At 41.8% G+C, this 23,142-nt stretch overlaps 3 protein-coding genes across 5 annotated transcripts; 2 read left to right on the top strand and 1 right to left on the bottom strand.

Annotated features, from left to right (window-relative positions):
- The first annotated feature begins 786 nt into the window (after window positions 1-786).
- Window positions 787-2,861, top strand: gtf3c6 (general transcription factor IIIC, polypeptide 6, alpha). Of its 2 annotated transcripts, none has more exons than XM_079282873.1 (6): window positions 787-926; window positions 1,158-1,238; window positions 1,367-1,430; window positions 1,779-1,823; window positions 1,915-2,007; window positions 2,162-2,861. In XM_079282873.1, the coding sequence occupies exons 1-6, from the start codon at window positions 903-905 to the stop codon at window positions 2,311-2,313; spliced, it is 459 nt and encodes a 152-aa protein (XP_079138999.1). In that variant the 5' UTR covers window positions 787-902; the 3' UTR covers window positions 2,314-2,861. The 2 variants fall into 2 exon arrangements, with proteins under 2 accessions (XP_079138999.1, XP_079138998.1); XM_079282872.1 differs by having other exon boundaries at window positions 2,159-2,861.
- Window positions 2,862-3,108: 247 nt separating this feature from the next.
- calub (calumenin b) lies at window positions 3,109-7,020 on the top strand. Of its 2 annotated transcripts, none has more exons than XM_079269014.1 (7): window positions 3,109-3,189; window positions 4,036-4,278; window positions 4,467-4,660; window positions 4,781-4,947; window positions 5,040-5,100; window positions 5,268-5,467; window positions 5,709-7,020. In XM_079269014.1, the coding sequence occupies exons 2-7, from the start codon at window positions 4,058-4,060 to the stop codon at window positions 5,811-5,813; spliced, it is 948 nt and encodes a 315-aa protein (XP_079125140.1). In that variant the 5' UTR covers window positions 3,109-3,189; window positions 4,036-4,057; the 3' UTR covers window positions 5,814-7,020. The 2 variants fall into 2 exon arrangements, with proteins under 2 accessions (XP_079125140.1, XP_079125141.1); XM_079269015.1 differs by having other exon boundaries at window positions 3,163-3,189; window positions 4,040-4,278.
- Window positions 7,021-10,014: 2,994 nt separating this feature from the next.
- LOC306775197 (uncharacterized protein) lies at window positions 10,015-19,181 on the bottom strand (the record flags this gene model as incomplete). The annotated part of the gene is given in 16 exon segments (XM_079265500.1): window positions 10,015-11,043; window positions 11,662-11,682; window positions 11,769-11,959; window positions 13,008-13,086; window positions 14,966-15,097; window positions 15,220-15,420; window positions 15,527-15,633; window positions 15,700-15,790; window positions 16,001-16,171; window positions 16,400-16,442; window positions 16,444-16,508; window positions 16,597-16,683; window positions 16,798-16,890; window positions 17,311-17,367; window positions 18,779-18,993; window positions 19,091-19,181. Coding segments are annotated over 16 exon segments (2,673 nt in total).
- Window positions 19,182-23,142: the final 3,961 nt, after the last annotated feature.

Genomic DNA, 23,142 nt, shown 5'->3' with positions numbered 1-23,142 from the left:
ATACATTTGTAATTACAAATTTTGAGATTGTTGCCTTAATTGTGTGTGTTAGGAATAGATTTGCACTGGCACCAAATCCACTTCTGCACAATAACAAAACCGAAGAACTCAGGTGCCCCCACACGTATGTTCATATCACCAAGCTAAATGGTGTGGGTTTGTGCTTAATATATTTTCTTATTCTGCACTTTGATTATGATTCAGTCATGTTTTGCATCTGCCCTCTTGTTTCTTTTTTGTTCAGGATATGTTTGATGTGTGTGCTTGTTTTGATTTTTGTTGCCTCTGCCTGTGACAGATGAATTTCTCCTTGGGGATCAATAAAGTGTATCGTCTAATTTCATCTCATCTCATCACCTCCGCTATGTCCTCCTGCAGGATAACATTAATAACATTAATGATAGATGTGGATGCGTCTGCCTACAGGTAGCCAATATTTAGATCCAATCATACTCAACCATAAGTAGACTGAACAGACAGAGAGATAGATAGACAGATAGATAGATAGATAGATAGATGGACAGACAGACAGACAGACAGACAGACAGACAGACAGACAGACAGACAGACAGACAGACAGACAGACAGACTGGATGGATGGATGGGTAGGAGCTATATTTAATTGTTCTTCGCGCTATTTCCAGTTGACATTAAATGGCTTTGCAACAAGACACTCCACAAACAAAACTGAGCAACAGCGCCCCTCGTTGTTCAGAGCCCGTAACTGCAAATATGCCATGTAGAAAAAAAACAAAATACAATGGGCTTTCTCGGGCACCGTACATTCGCGGAAGTTGTCAAATATTCTTTAGTGATAAAGGAATGGGAGATTTCTGTAGATATAGCTGAAAGGAGTGTTTACGTTTATTGCTACCATTCCCTTTTATTACAGGATTTTTAAAATGGAAGATGAATGGGAAGAGGAGGTACGACATACCATCAGCGTACTAGCGTTTGTTTAGCGATACCCAGATTAGCTTCATGTGGCTAGCACGTTAGTTCATTTACTAGGGGCTAGTACCCTGGCGATGTAAATGTTTCACGAAACTAACGTTATATTTAAACGTCTTTATTTAATTGTTTCTCTTTTGTGCTTGTTTGACTGTAATCACAATGTCTCTTTATTTGGGATCACTGTTGTCTTTTTGCATGTTTAGGAGCAGCTTGTTGTGGTGGAGCTCTCTGGTATCATCAACAATGACTTCCTGACCAAGTGTCGGGGCACATGCAAGATACTGGTGAGTGTCGGATATCAATGCTTTTTTTGTGACAGAGAAACGGTCTGACCACCATGCATGACATCAATAGCAGTGAAGGTCTCTCTCACTGCAGCTGTCACTAAATACGTTTTGTCCATGTGTTGCAGGATATCGACAGTGACAAGCCCATGATACAGATGGGACAATATGTGTTTGCAGGGGAATATGAAGGTAAGGAGTCAAATCTAAATATCTACAGAGAAAGCATATATAGCTTGACTGACTTGTGCCTGTTGTTAAAATATATTGCACTCTCCTTCTTTCCCCCTGCTTAAAGCAAGTTGTCATGATGGAAATATGTCAAAAGTCACAACTCAAAAGTCTGTTAATCATAGAGTAGAAAGCATACAATAGAAGTTATGAATATACCATATCCATACATTTTAATAAGCATGATTAGTCACAGTGGTGCTGACTATTTTTCCTCTACGAAGCAGCTTCCATGAGCTCCTATAATAGATTTTATCATAAAAAAAATAAACATTTAACTTTTTACTTGCTGTCCTTTGCTCGTCACAGAGGCTTTGGGAACTTGTGTGCTGTTTGAGGAGGCACCACAGACAGGTAAGGCTTTCTATATATTCCTCAATGTTTATTGTTGGGTTTCAGCTTCTTTCTTTTTTTTTTGCCTTATTGTCCATTTTGATATCTGCAGGAAAATCAGACAGTGTTCCAGAGCTCAAGTACATGTGCCACACCGTGAAAAAACTGATGATGCAACGAATCTTCCTCGTTGAGAAAAAAGAGGGTCAGCCAGAACCGCTATTCATTTTTTATACAATGTATTTTTTCAGGAGAAGCTTGGCCCAACTCATTTTTGATATTATGCTGCTTTACAAAGAATTCCGCTTTGAACAACATTGTTAAAATCCTAAATATGGCTTTTTGTGTTGTCCCAGCAGGAAGTGGTGATAGTGGTGAGCAGATGGACACAACCTGTCTGTCCAATCAAGAAGAAAATGCCAACCAACAGGGAGAAACAGCAGGCGATATGGACAACACAGATTTGGAAGACAGCAGTGGGCTGAGATATAGCGGCTTTGCTATATCGTGACCTCCCGATACTAGTGCAGAGACACTGGGCTGGCTGTGAAGGACTCCATGTCTAAAACAGACAATTCCAAGACAGTTGGATTGATACAGTTCAGTAATAAAGGAGAGTGACAGTATTAGTGTAAGTCTTGTGGCACAATCCTTTTCCAGAAACATGTAATGCCTCTTCTTCACTGAACCTCAAAAAGAGTGAATTTGATATTTGATGCGCAACATAAATATAGTTGAATGACGCTTTTACAAACCATCACGTGAATATATTCCTTTATTTCCTATCTCGTTGGGAAAAGCAGTCACAGACAAACCTCAGTTTAGCAGCAGGAAGTCCTGTCATTGTGCGTCGCTGTTTTTTCCACATATCTTGATGAGTGTTCAACCAGCAGAGGGTGAGAAATTTGCTTGATCTGCTCGATTATAGGAGAGAGTACGTCATTTATACATTTAAAGAAGTGAAAAGAATACTTCACTTAAAATATTTAGACCCTATTTTTTTGATTTGTGATAAATATGTTGTATCTGCAGTACTGTGACGGTTGCTTTATAGTGTTAAAGCCACACGAAATAAAGACTTTATTTTTTTTTGTCTGGGTGTTATTGTGTTGTTTCTGTTGTTGATGTTTTGTTCGTGTGGAATTTCTGCCACAGAAGTTTTATGAATGAACCAAGTTTTGTTGACTTTGAGGACGTGGCGGTTCTTGGCCAATCCAATCACCGATGCACCCTTGAAGTGGACCAGTGAGCGAGCGACATCGCACTCGCGCTCTCGGCGCCTGATTGGTCGGTCGCGTCGTTTGGCGTTTTAGCACAGGAAGTGCATGGGTGTGTCTCCGAGAGGCGGGACTTAAAATTGCATCGACGAACTTCCCCGAAGACACCGGTGAGTTATCTTGCTACATTTTGGTTTAAAATACTAAAAAGTAATTAAAATATGTCTCCCATGTAGCTGGTGTTTAGAAAGACGCAATATGGACAATCACCTCGTTGCTCATTTGCCTTTGGACCAGTGAAATTGCAGGTTTAACGTTGGCTGAAAGAATAACGGTACGCTAGGTTAGCCAGTCCAATGTTAACGATTAATAATTAGACGTAACGCGTACAAACGGACTCGTAATTCACAAGGGATGGCCAGGGTGAAGGTGTCTCGACGGACTAAAGTCAGACTACTGATGCTGTGTCACACAAGCAGTCAAGTTAGCAGCAGCCTTTTTTGTAGTTAGAAGACAGTTAAACAGTCAAAGATTATATTTATTCCCCTCCGAATACCTCAGTACTATTATAATGACAAAACCATAATATACAAATGTGGGTTGCTAGAAGGTGATTTGAGTATTTTGCTCTTAAACATGCTTAATCAGAACATAACTTTTATAAAGGTAGGATTTCATTGCATTACATGTTGCATTGGTTTTATCCATGCTAGATGTAGCTAATGATAGATTCAACAAGCTGTGCTGAAACGTCAGTTAATTAATCACAATATATGTGATGTCATTTCCTGCAACAAGTAATGTTTACCAAATAAGGGATTTCATAAGCTTGAACAGATTAGCCTCTCATAGTCCTGAGTGTTAGCTTGCACTGCTAAACAGGGGCAGGGTTGAGTTGCATAGAAGTGCATGACAGACTAAGATAGGCATGCAATACAAAAGCTGTCTGCACTGTTTGGGCAGTAATCATAGCTTTTTTTTTTGTTGGTATTTTCTTTTTTCCACCCCTTGTCCAGACAGCGTCTACACACACGCAGGATGGAGCTGCGACCACTTGTTATGTGTTTTGCTCTCTGTGTGGTTTACGCCACCAGTAAACCCACGGAGAAGAAGGAACGTGTTCACCACGACGAACCCCTCAGCGACAGAGATCACGACGACGTGGAGAACTTTGACTACGACCACGAAGCCTTTCTGGGACAAGAGGAGGCCAAGACCTTTGACCAGCTCACACCAGAGGAGAGCAAGGAGAGGCTCGGGTAAGAATACCTGTCGGGGAAGATGAATGTGAATCTGTTCTTGAAATACTGTGACTATATAAAGTCACTGCGGTAATGACCTAGTTTTTTACCTCAAGGAGCAGAAAAGTTAATTTGCGGTGACACACCACCATATGATGTGAGGGTACAAGCTGATTGTTTGCCACATTTCTTCCATTTACCTGCAGCATGTTAGTGGAACGTATAGATGACGATAAGGATGGCTACGTGACAGTGGAGGAGATGAAGAAGTGGATCAAGCATGCTCAGAAGAGGTGGATCTACGATGATGTGGATCGACAGTGGAAGAGTCATGACCTGAATGGGGACGGACTGGTGTCCTGGGAGGAGTACAAGAATGCCACATATGGATACATTATGGGTACAGCGGCAGAGCGTTTTCTTTTTATATGATTGAAGTTTTACCTGTGTACTGCATGGACACGGATTTACTTTGCCACACATGCGCACACTATACAAAGTTGTGACGTCTAACTTGCAGATGATCCCGACCCTGATGATGGCTTCAGCTACAGGCAGATGATGGATCGCGACGAGAGGAGATTCAAAATGGCCAACCAAGACAATGACATGAAAGCCAACAAGGAGGAGTTCACAGCCTTCCTTCACCCGGAGGAGTACGACCACATGAAAGACATTGTAGTGCTGGTGAGTGACAAACGCACACGGGTGTTAAACGAAGACACTCGCACTGTTTTACTTCCCTTCTCACTGCTCTTTGGTCTCTTTTCTTTCTACAGGAAACTATGGAAGACATTGACAAGAATGGAGATGGTTTAATAGATTTAGACGAGTACATAGGTGAGTTTGAGTTAATTGTCATATAAGCACCATCAATTTTTACCTCATGATTTTAAGGTTGTAATTGGCTCAAGACGGATGGAAAATACAAAAATTTGAAGTATTGGTAAATGTTTGAGCTACCCCTCATGAAATGAGCATGACAACACCATCCGTCTGTGCTGCAGGTGACATGTACAACCAGGAGGGAGATTCCTCAGAGCCTGAGTGGGTGAAGACGGAGAGGGAGCAGTTTACTGAATTCAGAGACAAAAACAAAGACGGAAAGATGGACAAGGAGGAGACCAGAGACTGGATCCTGCCCAGTGACTACGACCATGCTGACGCAGAGGCCAAGCATCTGGTCTACGAGTCAGACGCAGACAAAGTATGTGCTGTCAAATTTGTGATATTTCTATTGTGCAAATTTAAGATGAGAAAAGATATCTTAGTTATTGTCCGCTCCCAGTTATGGATGTTCAAATCATACAAGACGTACTAAATACAAACAGTAACAAATAATAACAACATGAAGTACCTTCATATCTTGGTAACAGTTTAAAAGAAGTAATCTTTGTGTACTGACGCAAATACAAGTCTTATCATGTTGTTTGTTCTCCCGCCATCAGGATGGCCGCCTGACCAAGGCAGAAATCGTGGATAAGTACGATCTGTTCGTGGGCAGTCAGGCAACCGATTTCGGAGAAGCTCTGACTCGACACGACGAGTTCTAACATCCGCCGGCCTCCAAAGACTCTGTGTTCATCTTGTGCACCACCATACTCCAACAGTGGACGGAGTATCTCAAACGAGATGAGCTCACCTAATCCAACGCCATAAACAATAATTTATTTGATTTATTTGATTGATCTGAGAGTTTGTCTCCGTTGTGTGTAAGATCGGGATATATCGCCAGCCTGTACTCTGCTTCATCACACTAATCTTCCCTTTCTAAGGTCAGGCAAAGAACAAACAATGTTAGATGACGACTCGTCTTTTTTTTTTTTTTATCTGCTAAAATGATTTTATGAAATAGCCATGTTTTGTTATGAAACCCTAATAGAACAAGTTTAAGTTTTTGCAGTATGCGGAGTAGTTTATCGCAGCATTTATTTTTGTGATTCACTGGACTGTGAAGAGTACATCTCATTTCCAGCCAGTAGAATTTGTTATTCTCGTCTCTTATGTTATCGGGCTCAAAACACCAGTTGTTGGTTCATCGTACTTTGTTTTTGTGTCATTGATCATAATGCGGTAATTCTGGAGTATAGGGTAAATATTAAATTCCAGTGACGATGAAGACTATTTGGACCAGTGCAATGCAGTATCATCAGAGGTACCACACCGTCTCTACTATACTTATCCCCAAAGCAGCCACGCGAGCACAAGCTATCGGTCCTACATAAGGCCGGCCTGTGGGTTAGTTGACGGAATCAAGAATTTATGATTTAGGGATTGATGGATGCTTCGCCCACAAAGCTGCTTCGCTTAATTTTTTTTCTCATCACCTCAATATTGTGTGTGTGTGTGCGCGTGGGAATCTTTGTGTACATATATTGCTTGTATTCTTGAATACTCGCCTGCCCTTTTTTTTTGGACGTTATGTTTTGTTGGATTCGGCTAAGTTGTGTGCCAAGCAAAAAACTTTGGATTTGTAAGCAGTTAAAAAACAAAAGATTTTCCTGTCAAACACTTTCCTCTCCTAAAAATGTTTATGCTTGTATTATCCATAGCACCATTTATAACCACTGTTGAGATTTTTTATGGTGTACTATAATGTATATGATAATGTTTTTTTACAGGCTCACTGCAGCAACCACCCTTTCACTTGTGACTTGACTGAAAATAAGTTGTGGGTCTGCAAACTGAGCACTCTTAACAATCAGGTCCAGTTTTTGTGATTGAGAAGAATGGTCTCAATAAAAACAAACTAAATTAGAACATTTCGTCTGCCGTTTCTTTGACTTGAAGTACTAGCTGTCGTGTGTTTTTCACACGGCAGCTGCCGTTACAAGTGACTGTGTTAATCTCACTCTAGCCAAGTTATTGTTCTCAGGAAGTTGTTTCTGTGGAAAGAAAAACATACTAATACATAGGTGTTTCTGTCGTCTTAAAAAAACAATCCTCGCTACTTTTACAATAACCTCGTGGTATTACGTAGCAGTTTACAATAGTGTGTGTTGCATTAGAATCACTGTTTTCCCAGCTTTCCTCCTTTTTAGGTAATGCTGTTTCCTGCCTCCCTTCAGGCTGTTGACCCACTGATCTCTGGGTTGTTGTGTGTGTGTGTGTGTGTATATATATATAGGCTATTGAAATCTACAGAAAAACATGAAGTATCACAACTGAATACATATTTAGATGTTTATTTTCCAGGTCTGTCACTTCTATCTTGCATATCAAGCAACTGAAGCCTGGAGGAAATTCAGCATTTATGTCAAACATATTTGATCAAATTTCTTTAGATTTGTAATCATTTAATCACAAGTCTTTCCATCTCGGTTTCAGTGCTAATTAGCAAATATTATGTTTGCATGCTAGTTCTGTATGTAGTAAAACTCTGGTTTGGCAAGTCAGTCACAGTGCCCTCTATGGAAGTATAGAGGATTTTATTAAAATGAAAATCTTTTTTTCCACAATAGCATAATTTGCCACATATGTATGTTTTATCTGAGTAACAATTAAATAAAAATAAAAGAATCCAATTTTCATTTCCGCATACTGGGCATTCTGTATTCAAATGAAAATGTTTTTTTCAAATTTGAACATTTCAATGCAATATAAACAATGTTACCTGATTTTCATTTATTTAAACATTCAAGTAAAAATAAAAATGCAATTTTCGAACAATTTGGAAATGAGAATGAAAAATGTATTTGACATTTGAATTCAAGACTGTACCTGCTGTACTGAGGACAATTTAAAAATGTTTATAGAGAGGCGAAGTCCCTCCCCAATTCTGATTGACCACCATGGGACTGTATACATATTTTTTGATCCCATTTGAATTGTGCCATGAATTATGTGTAATGATGTTTGTCAATTTAAAAGATAATTTTGCACATCTAGAGAGTTTGACATAATACTGTGAGGTATAATACAGTGGAAATACATCATTAGAAAGGCTACAACCCCTAAAGTTGTGTAAGTGACGTCATTCTCTCTGAAGCTATGATTCCTGTGTTTTGTACCGGGATGTACGGATGTACACGAGCAACACGTGTAGGTCGTTCTTTCGCTTCCCGGCTAAAAAAGTCCAGGTGGTGTTGGATAAAACACATTGACAAGATCGTGTTACATGTGTGGAGCATAGCTAAGTTACCTAGCTAGGTTGGTGGCGTTTATTGAGCGAGACAAGAGATGTAGCTCACTGAGCGGTTTCACACAAAACTGTATGGTACTACAACAAACGTACGACAAAGTGCGACTGTCGTGACTTGCAAAACTATAAAGCGCAAAAAAGTGCAAAGAACAAGCCAGACTTTCGGTGTGTAGTCTTTTTAATTATGTATTTTAACAGTTTTACGACAAACTGTGACTTTCTTGATGTGTAAAGCTGTCTTTTAAATTGACAAACATCATAATTCATGCCACAATAAAAAAATAAATAATAATAATAATAATTGGCTCTGTACATTTCTTTTCTCCAAATAAGGTCCCATGGGGGACATCGAAAGGGGAGGGACTTTGCCTCTCAATTCAAATTTCAAAATTACAAACAGCATTTCTTCAACAATTTGAAGTTGAAAACCGCAGCTGAGATTTAATTTCAAAAACTTAACCTGCTGTGCCATCACACAACTCCTTTAAATTGCAACTCAACCTCTCAACTTGTTCTCTTTCCTTCACCAGAATTCATTGAGTCATTCAAGGAGAAACAGATTGATTTACTGTTTACAAAATGTTATTTTCTCCTCAGCATGGCCACATTTTTTATTCGACATGCCCTAATAGCATAATCAAGTAGGAGAATTCCAAGTCTAAGTTATTGTAGAACACGAGACCCTTAGAAAATTGTATGGCTGTATGGGTTGTAGCTGCTGCGGTAGTGTGCGTATCACAAGTCGCATTACGGTGGTTGGCTGCAAGCAAAAACATACAAATATTCTTTTCTAGATCTGGGAACAAAAAGGATCGACTGCAGGATTCGTTTGAAGTTTTGATACTACCTGTAATGGGTTATTCAGGTCGATATAGCCTTCTCAGACATCATTCAGTCCTTGTTGATGATGTGTGGTAATGTGAAGTTCCACTGCTTTGCACAGCTGACATTAACAGTAAAGAAAGGTATTCTTGCTATGTCAAAGCAAAATAAGAGGTTGTGTTGGTGAGGTGTTGTTGCCGTCTTGTCACAGCGGGTATAATATGCATGGTCTGAAGTTCATTAATGCTAACAAACCAAGCTTGAGCGTTTTCCTGTTATTTTGGTCTTAGGATGCAGCATTGGTGTAACAGAGTGGAGAAGTAGATTTAGCCCAATATGCATCTCTTTGTGTGCTTTAGAGTTTGAACTGAATTACTACTCTACATTTCTCAGCAACACATAAACTGAAGTAATAATAGTAGCTAGCGTTACAGAAAAATCCAAAGGCTTTGTTGTGAACAAGTTATACTACAAATATTTTTCATAATGCCTATTTTAATTGCAGTTTACCTGGAAGGTGGTGCTTTGGTAGTTGAAATGATTAGCTAGACTGTACAGCTTTTCCATTTTCATTTTAATATGGTCATGGAACGAACATAAGACTATGTGAAAATTCATCTTTTACTCAAATAACACTGACATGTGGAAAATTGTAATGCTATTGTGAAAGTTTACATGATCATTTTTATAAAGTCCTCTATGGGCTTCCATCGCCATCCATCTTCACCTCACCCCCTTCATTCTCTGTCGTCCACTCCGTCACTCTCAGTTCCTGCAATATTATAGTGACATCACTTCCTAAATGTGATAAAAATGGGATTACAACGAGCCATCACTCTCAGCAGCTCTTCGTCAGCTGGATCTAACTCATCATCATCATCATCCTCACTGTTCTTGCCTGCATCTTCATCTCCCAGAAAACCATCGTCATTGACATCCCCTGCCCGGCGGATGACCTGCATGTTTTCCGAGTTTGCCGATGGCCTCCTGTCCTGAGACGGACTGCCGGCGTCTGAAGCCCCAGCGGGGTCTTCCGATTGCTCTATTTGGTCCAGTGATGGGGAAGGTTGGTCTACCTCTGCGCTTAGAGTCGTGGATGTTCGCTCTGGTGTTGCAGGAGGTGTATCAAGGGGAGATGTATCTATGTGTACCAGCTTGGCTTTTAAAGGTGCAAGCTCAGGGGTGGGTGGGGGTGTGCCCGTGTGCTTGGGGAGGGGTGAGGACAGTAAAGGTGAATATGGGGGTGTCTTCACACGAGGTTTGCGGAAAGGTTTGTCTATCTCTGATGAAGCAATTCGGGTCTGACTGCATGGAACACTGCATTGAGAGGAGGGGCTGGTGACGGAGTCGGCACGGTCGTCGTTGATGGTGGTTTCTGTAGTTTGTAAATCAAGACAGGTGAACGGTGGAGTGCTGCTGGCATCAGAGGTTGCAGGGCTAGGACTGGTGTTAGGTAGTTCCTCGGTAGGGTCAAGATATGTATCAGTTGGTGAGCCAGGGTTTTCTTCGGGTGGAGCCATATGTGTGGGGCTCACATCCACAATGGCCGGGTGACAGGGGGGTGAACAAGAGGAGCTTTTGATTGGTGGAGAAACATTATTATTGAAGATCACAGGGCTGAGCGCGGTTTCAGTGGGGATGAAGCTGGTGTCGGGTGCAGCAGCCGTTCTGGGTGGAACGGGTCCTCGGCATGAGGGGAGGTCTTGGTGGGTGTAGATGCCAGGATTGTCTGTGAAGCTGAAGGAAGGGTTGCAGGTTCCATATTCTTCATTGTTGTAGGGTACTTCCTCCGTGTGCGGCATGCTGCTACTGTGACTCTCCTGGAGAGCAACCACAGTGGAAAATGTAAACCACTATTGTATCGCAGAGAGGAAGTAAGCGAATGATCGCTGTGACGTTTAGAAATTGCCAGGCCTTCTAACAGCCAGGGAGTCTAATCTTTAATGGGAGTGAGAAGATTAATCAGGAGTGATGTGCCTCACATCTTCAAATACTGTATAAACTTCAGCTTGAAGGGATTCCGGACCGTAGAAACAGCAGTTCGACAAGACAATTGACAAAACAAGGTCCAACTTTTGTGTCGCTTTCAGAAGCTTCCGACCACGTCTTGTGGCCTTAATCAACAGATGGATCTGTTCAGTTGTCATGAAGATGGTTTTTATTCCAAACGTAGGTCACGTACTGCAGGTGATGTACTGCAGGTGATGTCGTCAAAAGCCTCAGAAACAGCAAATAATTTGGATTTTGGAATAGTTTTGTCAAACTGTATGAACTGTATATTTACCTTAAGTAGGATTCGGACAGTGCAGACATTAACAAATTAGACAACTGTAACCACTCGTGAAATGGAGATCATGACTACTATGAAGAGTTATTTAAGGAAAGGGACAGGAAATAAAGGACAAGGATGAATATTAACTTCAGTATAATTAACTCACCAGTTGGAACCACCGTAAGCTCTGTGGGAGAAAATACAGTGAAGAAACTCACTGACCAACAAATTTTGGTAAATATGAATCGAGATTATAGAGTTTAAGGATCTCACCACATTGCGGTGTTTGCCTTGTGCCACACAGCCTCTTTGCAGTGGGTCCCGCTTTCCCTTTTGTTTCTTCTTCAGCCACATCACCACGGACACGACACATCCAAGTACAGTCATGAACACCATGCTCAGAAACAAGGCATTGCCCAACGTGCAGTTTATCGGATGCGCATCTCCCAGTGGATTACGAGGGACTGAGGTGTGCACAGACAGACATACAGATACATAGTTTCAGTCTGCAGGCTCATCACAGCAATCAGGAGAGAATGCCATGTAGTGGCCTATACACACGGGAAATACTTGCCTACGAATATTTTTGCATCAAAACTATTCATACCCATAAGAGTTTGCACTTTTTCCTTTCAACAAAATGCTCAAAGTGAATTTGAGTTCCCTCTGGTAAACATTTACGCAGGGTGCTGTATATATCTAGGGCTTTTATTGTGAAAGGTAAAAACGGGAGGAGTGGATATGGTATGTGCGGCCTTTGTCAAGGCTGAAGTGAGTAAAAACATTTGCATTCTTGGTGCAGACGACGGAGCGTCCGTGTTGTTTTACTCAAAACAAAGATGCTCGATAACAAAGATGATGCATTACAAGCTTCGCCAATTGTTTGAAATATTCACTTCCTGTCTCCTATTGTGAGTGGTAAGTACATGTGTGCCCCCCCCCCCCATCCCCCACCTTGTTTGAAGTGTTGTTAACACACATTGCATAATGTAAAAAAATAGTTAGCAAGGGCGTTCGCAAATGTTGGCTGCCAGATCTTACGAGATTGTGTTCCTGAGAAAGGTCTTGAAGAAAGTTTATCATCTCCTTATTTGTCTTCCTGTAAAATGACATTTTACTCTCAGAATGTTCTGAAGATATGTGGCTTAAAATTGGGTCCAATATTGATGTTGGTGACTGTGGAGTGAATGAACCGGTCATAATCTGTGTTTATGTTCACTTCTCCCATTGGTGTTAAAAGTCTCAGGTCTCCTAAATGGGCGGGAAAATGGCAAAACCGACGTGACACAGATACACTAAACTGACTCTCAGAGGGGTGCCTCCTCTCTGAAATGTCTCTGCTCGTAGCTCTTGGCTACACTTTTTGTCTGGTCCGTACAAGTGATTGGTTGATGTATTAACTCAGAAAGCTGAGAAAACTCCTTAGACTTGATATTGTCAACATGATATTCATGTTCTGTGTGAAAGTACTCATGCCACCGGTGTGTAAAAGCCTTGAGAGTGCATCCTTACTTGATTGTCCTTCAGGTAACACCTCCACCACTACAGTAGCAAAGGTGGCATCTCCCGACTCCTGGTCTCTAGCCGTTACCTGCAAAGTATTTAGACTTTTTATCACGTCTTCAATAACTGTGTCTTCACTTGTTATGAGATTTTGATAAAAGACAAAGACTAGCTTCACTGCAGGATGTAGCAGTACGTATAAGGTTTGAGTCGTTGCAACCGGACATGTTGAATACATATAATTCCAGTCTTGTCTTTGGTAAGATTAGGGACATGCTGGTTGATTTTAATGTTTTAGCCAATTAACTTATGTCTTGTGTACTTTACACTACTGCTGATCATTTTCCAAAGCACATCAAATGTTTTTCAGTTTATTTCAACGAATCTAATTCCACTTTGATGGATGTAATTATAGTAGATCAGCGGTTCCCAAACTTTTTAGGCCGCGCACCCCCTTCTACATCCCGACCGGGTTCGCGCACCCCCCCCCCCCTTAATTAAAAAAAAAAAAAAGAAGCAACAGAGCCTTTTAAGCCTTCATAGCCGCATAAGACCAATGAGAGAACAGTTTGCTCGCGCGTGGCATTTGTTTACAAGATTTAGTCCGCTGTTAAATGTTGCAGTGTGAACACAAACCGAACAAAGGAGCAACTGCAACATTGTATCATATGAAACCCTGAATCAGAACAAAGCAAACGAACTGAAGGTGTGAAAACGCCCTGAAACACTGCAACAAAGTTTCAATAACTTTCAGTGACACAAGGCGTCACTTTTAAAGAGCAATACGGATGCGAGCACACACGCACAGGCTCAGAGGCAGATTATCACATTTAATTTACAATTAATGAGCGACTAATGCAGCCAGGATGTCTTCGGACAAAGCATCGATGCGGCGACACAGTGTTGTTGGACACCGGGATCATGTCCAACTTTTTTGCTTCTTTCTCCCCAATCATACATTCCACCATCTCTCTGGCAGCTGGCAAGCTCACGTCTTCGGCGATTGTGTGCGGTAGCCCCTTTCTCGCTATTCTGTAACCAGATATGAAGCCCGTAGTGCGTCATTTATAGACCCAACACATGAATGAGACTCCAGTTGTTTTTGGCTGTTTTGTAACTCCTCCAATTTCGATATAAACAATGTAAGGGGCTTTTGACTTGCACTGGCATGCTTGGTGTTCAGGTGGCGACGTAAATAAGAGCTTCAGACTGTTAGCCAGAACCTCACTGCACACCACGCACTGTGGCTTTGGGGAATCTGCGTTGCCAATCCAAGTGAAGCCCAGACACAGATACTCTTCATCATATTTCCTCCTTTTTTCCCAGTCTGATGCTCACTCTCGTTTCCTCTTCTTTCACCTTGACTCCGCGATGGGCCGATGTGCTCCCGATTTGTCTGTGCTATCCCTTCCTCCTTTTCGGTCTCCTCCGTCTCATCTTCCTCTGACTCTGGCTCGATTTCTTCTCCCGGTCTCTCCCCAACGCACCTCTCCGTTCCCCTCGCCTCCGATTCCTCTCTCTCTCTCTGTCCCTCTCCTCTGTTACGACTGATGGCTTCAGATGTCCCACCTGACAGTTTTTAAATTAAAATTACATTTTTTTTTTATATTTAATATTATTACACCATCAGACCGCCATTACACTTTTCCTCTCGCGCACCCCCTAGAGGCAGCTCGCGCACCCCCAGGGGTGCGCGCACCCCACTTTGGGAATCCCTGTAGTAGATAAACACAACACTTCATAGTTATTTTGTTGTGCATGCCAAAACCTTTGGGTTGTTCCATTTTTTCCCCTTATGCAGTCAGCCTAATGAAGGACTCGGTATCTCAATCGGCATTCATGCAAATTAGGGAATCTTCCAAAACATTTATGGTAATTAAAGCTAAAATTTATATTTGTGAGCTGACATAATGTAAATGTGCGGTTACAATCGCTAGTATTGAGTTTTCAATCAAATCAAGGCTCACCTCTAGAACGTGTTTCTGTCTTGCTTGGAGTTGATTGGTCCTGGCGATCAGAAGACCCTCCTGTGTGATTTGGTACATTTCCGTGTGATTGGATGTAGGACTGAAGGTGAAGTGGATCATGGGATTGAAGCCCTGTTTGTGGAGAAAAAAGAGGTGATGGGTGACAACATAAATTCAAAATACAGATCTGCTTTGAGCATTTTTGCACTGTGTTTGTGTATGTTATGTGTGTGGAATAGTAGTGCAATGCGTACATGGTTAAAGTCTTGATCATGTGCATATAACATCAGTGCTTTGCTGCCATAAGTATTGACCAGAGAGGCAGTGCTCTTTCCAGCAGTTACAAAGCCTTGATATTCAGCCATGTCAAACTCTGGATGAAACTGGTTCACTGCCAGAACTCGGACCAACGCTGTAGCAACAGAATACTTCCTGGGGTCGTCGTCCTGATACGCCTGGGTGCAAGACACACAGAAAGACAGAAAACAGATTGGTATTGGGAGTGAGAAAGTAGAGTGAATGTCTCAAGCCTCCTGTAAACACTGAGTATGTGAGTCTTACCATGACCTGGAGATGCAGCTCTGGAGTTGTGAGTCTGTCTCCAATCACACAAATCAGTTTCACCTCCCCCGTTTCTCTGTCCATCAGGAAATGCCCATCATCGTCTCCTAGCATGAACACAAACAGTTATCAGCACAGCACATGAAATTGTGTTGGTGGTCTATCTGTGGTACCTGAGAGAATGGCATAGCTGAGTGGAGAGCTGAGTTCTCTGTCTCCATCCACTGCATGAATGGGACCAGGAGAGAAATCCAACACAATGTCCTGCAACATGACACACATTTGTTGGTCATAATCCTTGGTTTTTGATATGCAAAACACAGCCACGTTCAGTAAACAGCTAACTGTAGTGTCTATGTTAAGCTTAGCAAGGTGAAGTCAGTGGATATTATATGAATGTCATTAATGGACATTCTTGTATAACACAGGTTATGTGTGGTGTGTTCGTGGGGGGGGGGGGGGGTAGCATCTGACCTCCTCCCCCTCTGTGACATTGACTGTGTACACAGGGCTGGTGCAGATGTGACTGGTCTCATCGTGGAAAAGCAGCTGGCAGGGCATAAACTGTGGGTACTGGTCATCTCCATCCAGGATGTTGATGGTGATGTTGGTGCTGGTATTGAAGTGCTCAGCAGTGCTCATTTCCTGAGATAACGACAAGTTAAAATGTATTTAGAGGACATTACACTTGTCCTGCAAATTTGAAAGAGAACAACAATTAAATAGGGCTCATCTTCTTTAACAGTAATTGTCAGGAAAATCAGGGAATCAAATCTTTACTTTATTTTCAGGAAAGGATGATGGCTTTCATTTAGATGTATATGTGCATGCATTTATTCTAAAACAGTAAAAATTGAGACGTACATAGCTTACCGAGGCGTGGATGGTGACAGAAAGCAGTGTTTTGGTCTCATAGTAGAGGCTTGGACAGGATCACCTCTCCACTGTTGGGGAGATCAACCTTGAAGTACTCTGCATCCGGCTAAAGAACACACACACACAAAGACATTAACAATGCTTATTTTTGTGTTGGTGTTTTTCTATTCGTTTAGAACTAGAGTAGAACTTACTGATGCTTGGTCAATGGAGTAAATGATCTTGTCATGATCTGCATCTGTGGCCTGGACAGTAAACACCACAGTGTTCACTGGAGTCAGCTGGAAAACACACAGGTAGAAAGGCAGGCAGAGAAACACTTCAGCACTTTAGTCTCGTATGTTTTGTGTACGCATGCACAGATTTGTGTGCTTGTATTTGTGAAAGTGCCTCACCTCACTGATGGTAAAAGACCGGACCATGTCTTCTGCAAACACAGGCAAATTATCATTCTCATTGAGAATCTCCACCACAATTCTGTACGCACTCTACACCAGCAAAAAAAAAAAAGACACATAGAGGTTTGCTCTGTGTAATTTCCTCAAATCCCCTTATAGTGAGTTTAGGCGTGGCTGAGAGAGCAAACCAGCTGAATAGTAGCCCACTATCATCCTCATCTGCATGTTTCTCTGACCTAACAACACTTTAGAGTCGACACTGTGATTTATATTCTTCCTGTCTTTGTGGCTTCCTGGTTGCATTTTCTACAAGCACAGAGAAGAGTAACAATGAGTCCTTCTAGCAGTATGTCTGCCGTACAGACAGCTGCTTGGAAACTTGGCCAGAATTCTTCCCCACCACAACAATCAACGTCTGTTCTATCTCAAGTGAATTAAGGTCTGGCTAGGTTTGAATGTGGGATGAAACACTAAAGAGTTATCGGTAAGATGAAGGTTAATGAAGTGTACCTGAAGTGCGTCGTCCTCATAACATGATAACTCAGCCATTAGGACAGGACCCTGAGCCTGACAGAGAGACAACAACAGATATGAGGAAACAAAGAAGTCCTTTATTTAATAAAGAAGGGACCCCAAATTGTTGACTATTTGAATATTGGATCTAAGGAGCCGGATTTGGCTGTCAATCTCACAGTCGAATGGTCTCAGAGATAGTAAGTGGTAAATGTGGTAACAAAATAACGTTGTTATTCATAAATATCAACATAGCTTTCAAAATCAAATAACAGACCTACATGTATTAATCAGACCAGTCACATGAGAACGTAGAACTATCAGAGCACTAGATGCATATATGAACGATTCTCTAAAATCAGGTGGTAAAATCATTTTTGTGTCTCACTCTCCTGTTGACTGTCACTTCATTTTGGATTGCTACGATTTGGAAAATGGAATTTGGACTGAATGTTCTATTTACAACCAAGAGAAGCAAGAAGGGGGAAAAAACGTGACAGTGCTACAGACCGAGCTGCCACTACACAACACACACACATGCAAACACCCTACACACAACAAACTGCGCTTTCCATTATTCCACCAAAGCGGCAGTAACATTCATCTTTTTTTACTATTTTTCTGCAGATACGTAAAGCTTTAACAGCGGGATCTATGAGCATAAAATAACCCACATGATTTGTCGATCAGTCGACAAAAGGCAAGACTTAACCAATCAGGAACGACTATGTAAATTGTTAGTCGGGGACATCCCTAATTCGATATATTCAAATATTTGAACACAAATACGAAATGATGATAACCAAAGGGTAACTTTGTAATGAGACAGAAAAACTCTCACACTCAATTCCATATTAAAAGCCTGAGGTGGAAATATTTTCAAGCTGCTTTCAAAAACTGAACCCAGGCTTCAAAGCCGTTTGTATTTGTGCACTTTTGCATGTACACCAAAGATTTAAGAAATAATAGCGTACACACCTCATATATTCCTTGTTCTTTTTTATGTTATTTTTCCTCTCATGATTACAGTCTAAGAAATGCACATCCTCATGTTTCATCAGGTGCACTGAAAAGACAACATGTCTAGAGGGAGGAATTGATGCTTTTAAACAGACTGTTTAATAATGTGAATGTTAAGGACCATTTTGATCACATGCTAAGAATACTTGATGAGGATTCAATGTTGATACTTTGTAGCTGTATTAAATGGTTTTAAGCCCTGAAATAGATATATTTTTAAGGATATAGTGACAGAAGTAGACTGACAGATAGAGAGTGAGATTGTTAATCTGGTTGACCCCTTAGCAGCTGCCATGATGTAAGTCAGCTGGCTACGTAGAGGATGACGGTAAGAGATTGTGTTTGGTCCAAGGACAAGGCTGTAAAGCTCAATCTCTGAAAGTTTGCTGTAAACATAGTTATCCTCATTGCAGCCCCACAGTATTACAAGCATTCCTTGAGTTACCTCTCGGTCGAGGACCTTGTCAGCTGATGTTTTCAGCCGGATGCTTCTTTCATCCAAGAAGAACCAATCGGCATCTTTTCCAGTCAGGCTCCAGTGAACCCCCTCCATTTGGGTTTCAGCCACGAGTTCAGTGACAACTTCTCCCGAATGGCTGTTTTCTCTGATCCTTGTGAATACATCCTGACCATCCAAACATCCACCCCACCCTGACATTCCTGTGTCAATGCAAACACATATGCAGAGTGTAAGAAACCCATTCATGCTGGTCAAGAACCGAACTCCTATACGAACAAACGTGACGTGGCAGTATACCCGTGGCTGTGTGCAGAGACAGGAGGACCAGCAGTGAGCCGACTAGAGCCTTGGCCTGAAATATACTCCGTTTCAGTTCAATGAGGACCATCATTGGGCTCAGTAAGGCCTCAGGGACCAGTTTTTCCTGAGGGAAGAGGTAAACACGATGAGTTAAACATGGTCATCCTTTCCCTGTCTACGGTAAGAATGAGTGGGCTAGACCTAGCTTTATTCTGTGTCTTGATGACAACACGTCCTAAGAAGCATCAATAGGTTGAGACCTTCTCAACACAAGTACACACACTTGCTCTGTGTAATTTCCTCAAATCCCCTTAAAGTGGGTTTAGCTGAGAGAGCAAACCAGCTGAATAGTAGCCCACTATCCTCCTCCTCTACACGTTTCTCTGACCTAACAACAGTTTAGAGTCGACACTATGATTTATATTCTTCTTTCTTTGTGGCTTCCTAGGGGTTGCATTTTCTACAAGCACAGAGAAGAGTAACAATGAGTTCTTCTAGCAGTATATCTGCCGTACAGCCAACTGCTTGGACACTTGGCCATATTTCTTTTTCACCACAATAATCAACTCCAGTTATATTTCAAGCGAATTAAGGTGTGTGACTAAATGTCTGTCATGCACTGTCGTGTTTGTGCAAGTGTTTGAATGGGGTGGCTGGGGTGAGTGGGCTTTTCAGGATCAGGACTCCTCTGCAAATGCGTAGTAAATAGACACTCAACTGAGGTATCGTGGATATGCTGTTCAGTGTACTGACCTGTCAAATCCTCTGCAGCTTGTCTGTCAGTCTCCATCATCTCTTGACTTGTGATGGAAGCAACATCACTGATTCCCAAAGCCCTGAAAAAGCCACGAAACACCACTCAATACAGACAGACTGAGGTTTTCAGGAATAAACAATGCCGACACAACAATAGATAACACCAGCCACACGTACACTAAAAAGTAGACAGCACCTTATGGTGTGTATCCCTGGATCGACAGCAGCTCAGAGGCTAAAGCCTGAGGGTGGGGCTTACCTGGTCAGGGACAAAGACTGAGCCAATCAGATTAAAGATGGCAAGAACCCGATGGTGCGGTCAGACACTGGGGTCACAAGTGAATTTAAGAGATTTATCTGGCACAATGACAATTGACCTTCATCAACAGTTTGTCATGCAATCGAAGTTGAACAGCCATATTGTCCATTCAGCTCTAGGTTTAAGTAATACAGCCACTACAGAGCATAACAGGAAATGTAATTTTCTTGGCAAGATTTATCATATTTTAAATATACATTTGTAAATGTATTGAATAGGTTAGACTTTGCTAAAGAGTATGAGTATGTACTTTGTTTACGCAACTTGCACCTGTTGGATTTGTGCAATTAGCGTCGCCGACATGTGACAACTAATGTGGCTTGACAAGGGATTAGCTATCAAACATCGGCTGCTCACCTTCTAAAGATGAACCCACATCCTTTTACACAGTTGTCCCAGCATGCGGGACAACTGTGCAGCATGTGCAGACAGACACTCTTAAAGGAGTGTGTCTGCACATATCTTTAGGGCTCCTGCGATAAAAGCTGTTGTCTGGCTCCACTAGAAATGTTTTGGTTTGTGCAGGCTTGTGAGTGGTTTCCATTGTCAGAGTAAAGGAGAGGGAGCAGAAGTGTGAAGTTTGCCTCAGGGAAAGGTTGAACGCTGCACAGTCTTTGGCAGAGAGTGCAGAGGACAAGCACTTCTCAGATCATATGGCTTGAAGATGGTATTTCATGCAGCCAATAGCTGAGTCGATTACTGAGTTTGCATTATACTGCTGTGATTGGTCATGGCCACTGGATGTCAGCAGAGATGTGGTTAAAAGGACAATGGGGCGTGGATGATAGATAATCGCTGGCTTTGACAACTTCATTATCTGAACATCTGTTTCCAGAATGTGTGTTTTGCTTTGTCTTATAATGATGTTACCTGAAATGGCAATTGAGTGAAATGCCTCAATAACTGTTGCATAGATTGACATGAAATATGGTTCACACACTCATATCCCCCCTCAGGATGAACAGTGTTACCTCGAATGATCCCCTGACTTTTCATGTAGCGCCATGATCAGGTCAAATTTATTTGTTTTCAATCACTTGGTTTCTGACTAAATACCTGCTAAACTTATTCCATTCTCATCAGCCTCAGCTCTGTGTTTAGTGCTAATTACCAAATGTCTGCATGCTAACTGAACATGGTAAACATGATATGTGTCATTATACGCATGTTAGTTTCATTGAGCGAAAAAAAATAGCAATGTGCAATATCCAGAGATGCATGGCTGTAGACTTATTTGTCTTTTTTTAAGTTCCTCAATTTGTCCTGCATATCAACTCAATGTAGTCTGGGTGTAACACTGATCTACTTATTCCACACAAAAGGAAGACAAAGATGGTGTGAGAACAACATGTTGGTCCTGCGAGTTCTTCTGAGAAGCATTTTTCTAAATTGTGAAAATTGAACATTAAATTTCCTCCTCTATAACGCGTTATTCTTCATTGAAAAAATGTCTTAAAGGTGTATAATACAAGATTGGGAGCATTTCGATTGCCTGGCAACAGCTCTCAACATGGCGACGCCTTAGCCTGCGTCTCAAAGCTAATGGTGCTAACAGCGCCAACAGTATAAACAATTGCAACAGTGCTGACAGAGCTAACAGTGTTTACCTGAGGGGTAACCTGAGGGTGGGTGCTCTGTCTTCGCAAAACAACGCTGTCAGTGCGGACAACGTTATCATATCAGCTGTAACCGCCGTATGAGAGCAGATCAGAGCTGCTCACATGTACTAACATACACTAAAAACATGCGCGGCCAGCCCGGCGGTGTAAACAAAGCAAGGAGAAGCTCAGATAACATCACTTCACAATATCTTTAAATAGTCTGTTTCTGCTTTATTGTCAGACAGAACCTTGTTTATTGCTCCTTTAACAAAATAATGTTGCATTCCAAAGCTTTTACTGCTTTATCACTGTCTCTAATCAGCCCTCTTGGCCTGAAAGAGTCATGGCATCCGGAAGAATGTTGTGTATGTTGAAAAAACACCGAAACAAAAAGAGCAAGTCCTCTGGGTAAACTTTTAATTGTGATTATTACAGACTAGCTGGCATGAGTCACGGACGTGACAAGGTTTGTTTTGTATGTGGACAGACGGTGGGAAGATGTTATTTAAAATCATGGGTTCAAAGTAGTGTCTTCTTTAAACCTGGATCTCCCTCAACAGATATACTCTCAATCTGTATAGAAAACAATCTGGAGTGGTGAGGGACTCTCCAGTCTGCTGCTTCCATTATGAAACACCTGGGTGTCATCACACCAAAAACACTACAACGAGACAGAGGGGCATATGTCTGTCTTTTTGAGTGGCAGTGTCTGTGTAGTCTCAGAGCTATTGCTTATGAGGGTGCACTCAAAGAAAGTCTCTGAAATAATAAACACAGCAGAGAAGAGAAGGACAACAACATGAAAGGAACGCCAAGAGTTGTGGAGACAGAGGTGGGGGGGCTTGAGCACAGTGGGGATGCACACTGGGACCGTCTCCAAAGCAGTGAAACATGACTACTTCTGTGTACCCCCGCCCTCTCTCACTCTCTCTCTCTCTCTCTCTCTCTCTCTCTCTCTCTCTCTCTTTCTCTCTCTGTGCACACACACACACACACACAAAAACATTTTTGGCTGCTTTCAGCATGGATCCCCTCCATTCTCCAGGCCAGGTTTTAGCTGATTACCAAAACGGAGGTCTTTGGGAATCAACACCACTGAGCAGTAATGGGTGGAGAGATGGGTTTTTTTTTTTTTTGCCTGACAAAACGAGGGAAAACAGGGGAAGAAAGGACTTCCCCCACAGCTATCCTTCTGGGACTGGGAACTGAACAAGACAGACAAGAACCGGTGACCTCACGCACACTGCACACCTGAACCTTTCTGCACGTCTGTGTTTTTCTCTCTCGTTAGATATAAAAAAGCATCTTGAGCAAGGATCGTAATAATCATCAAACTCTATGCCTTTGTGATCATGGAGTGAAACTTCGTTGTA

This window comes from Melanostigma gelatinosum, assembly GCF_949748355.1.
Source record: "Melanostigma gelatinosum genome assembly, chromosome: 1".
NCBI classification, from domain to species: domain Eukaryota; kingdom Metazoa; phylum Chordata; class Actinopteri; order Perciformes; family Zoarcidae; genus Melanostigma; species Melanostigma gelatinosum.
This window is presented reverse-complemented; position numbering and strand designations above follow the sequence as displayed.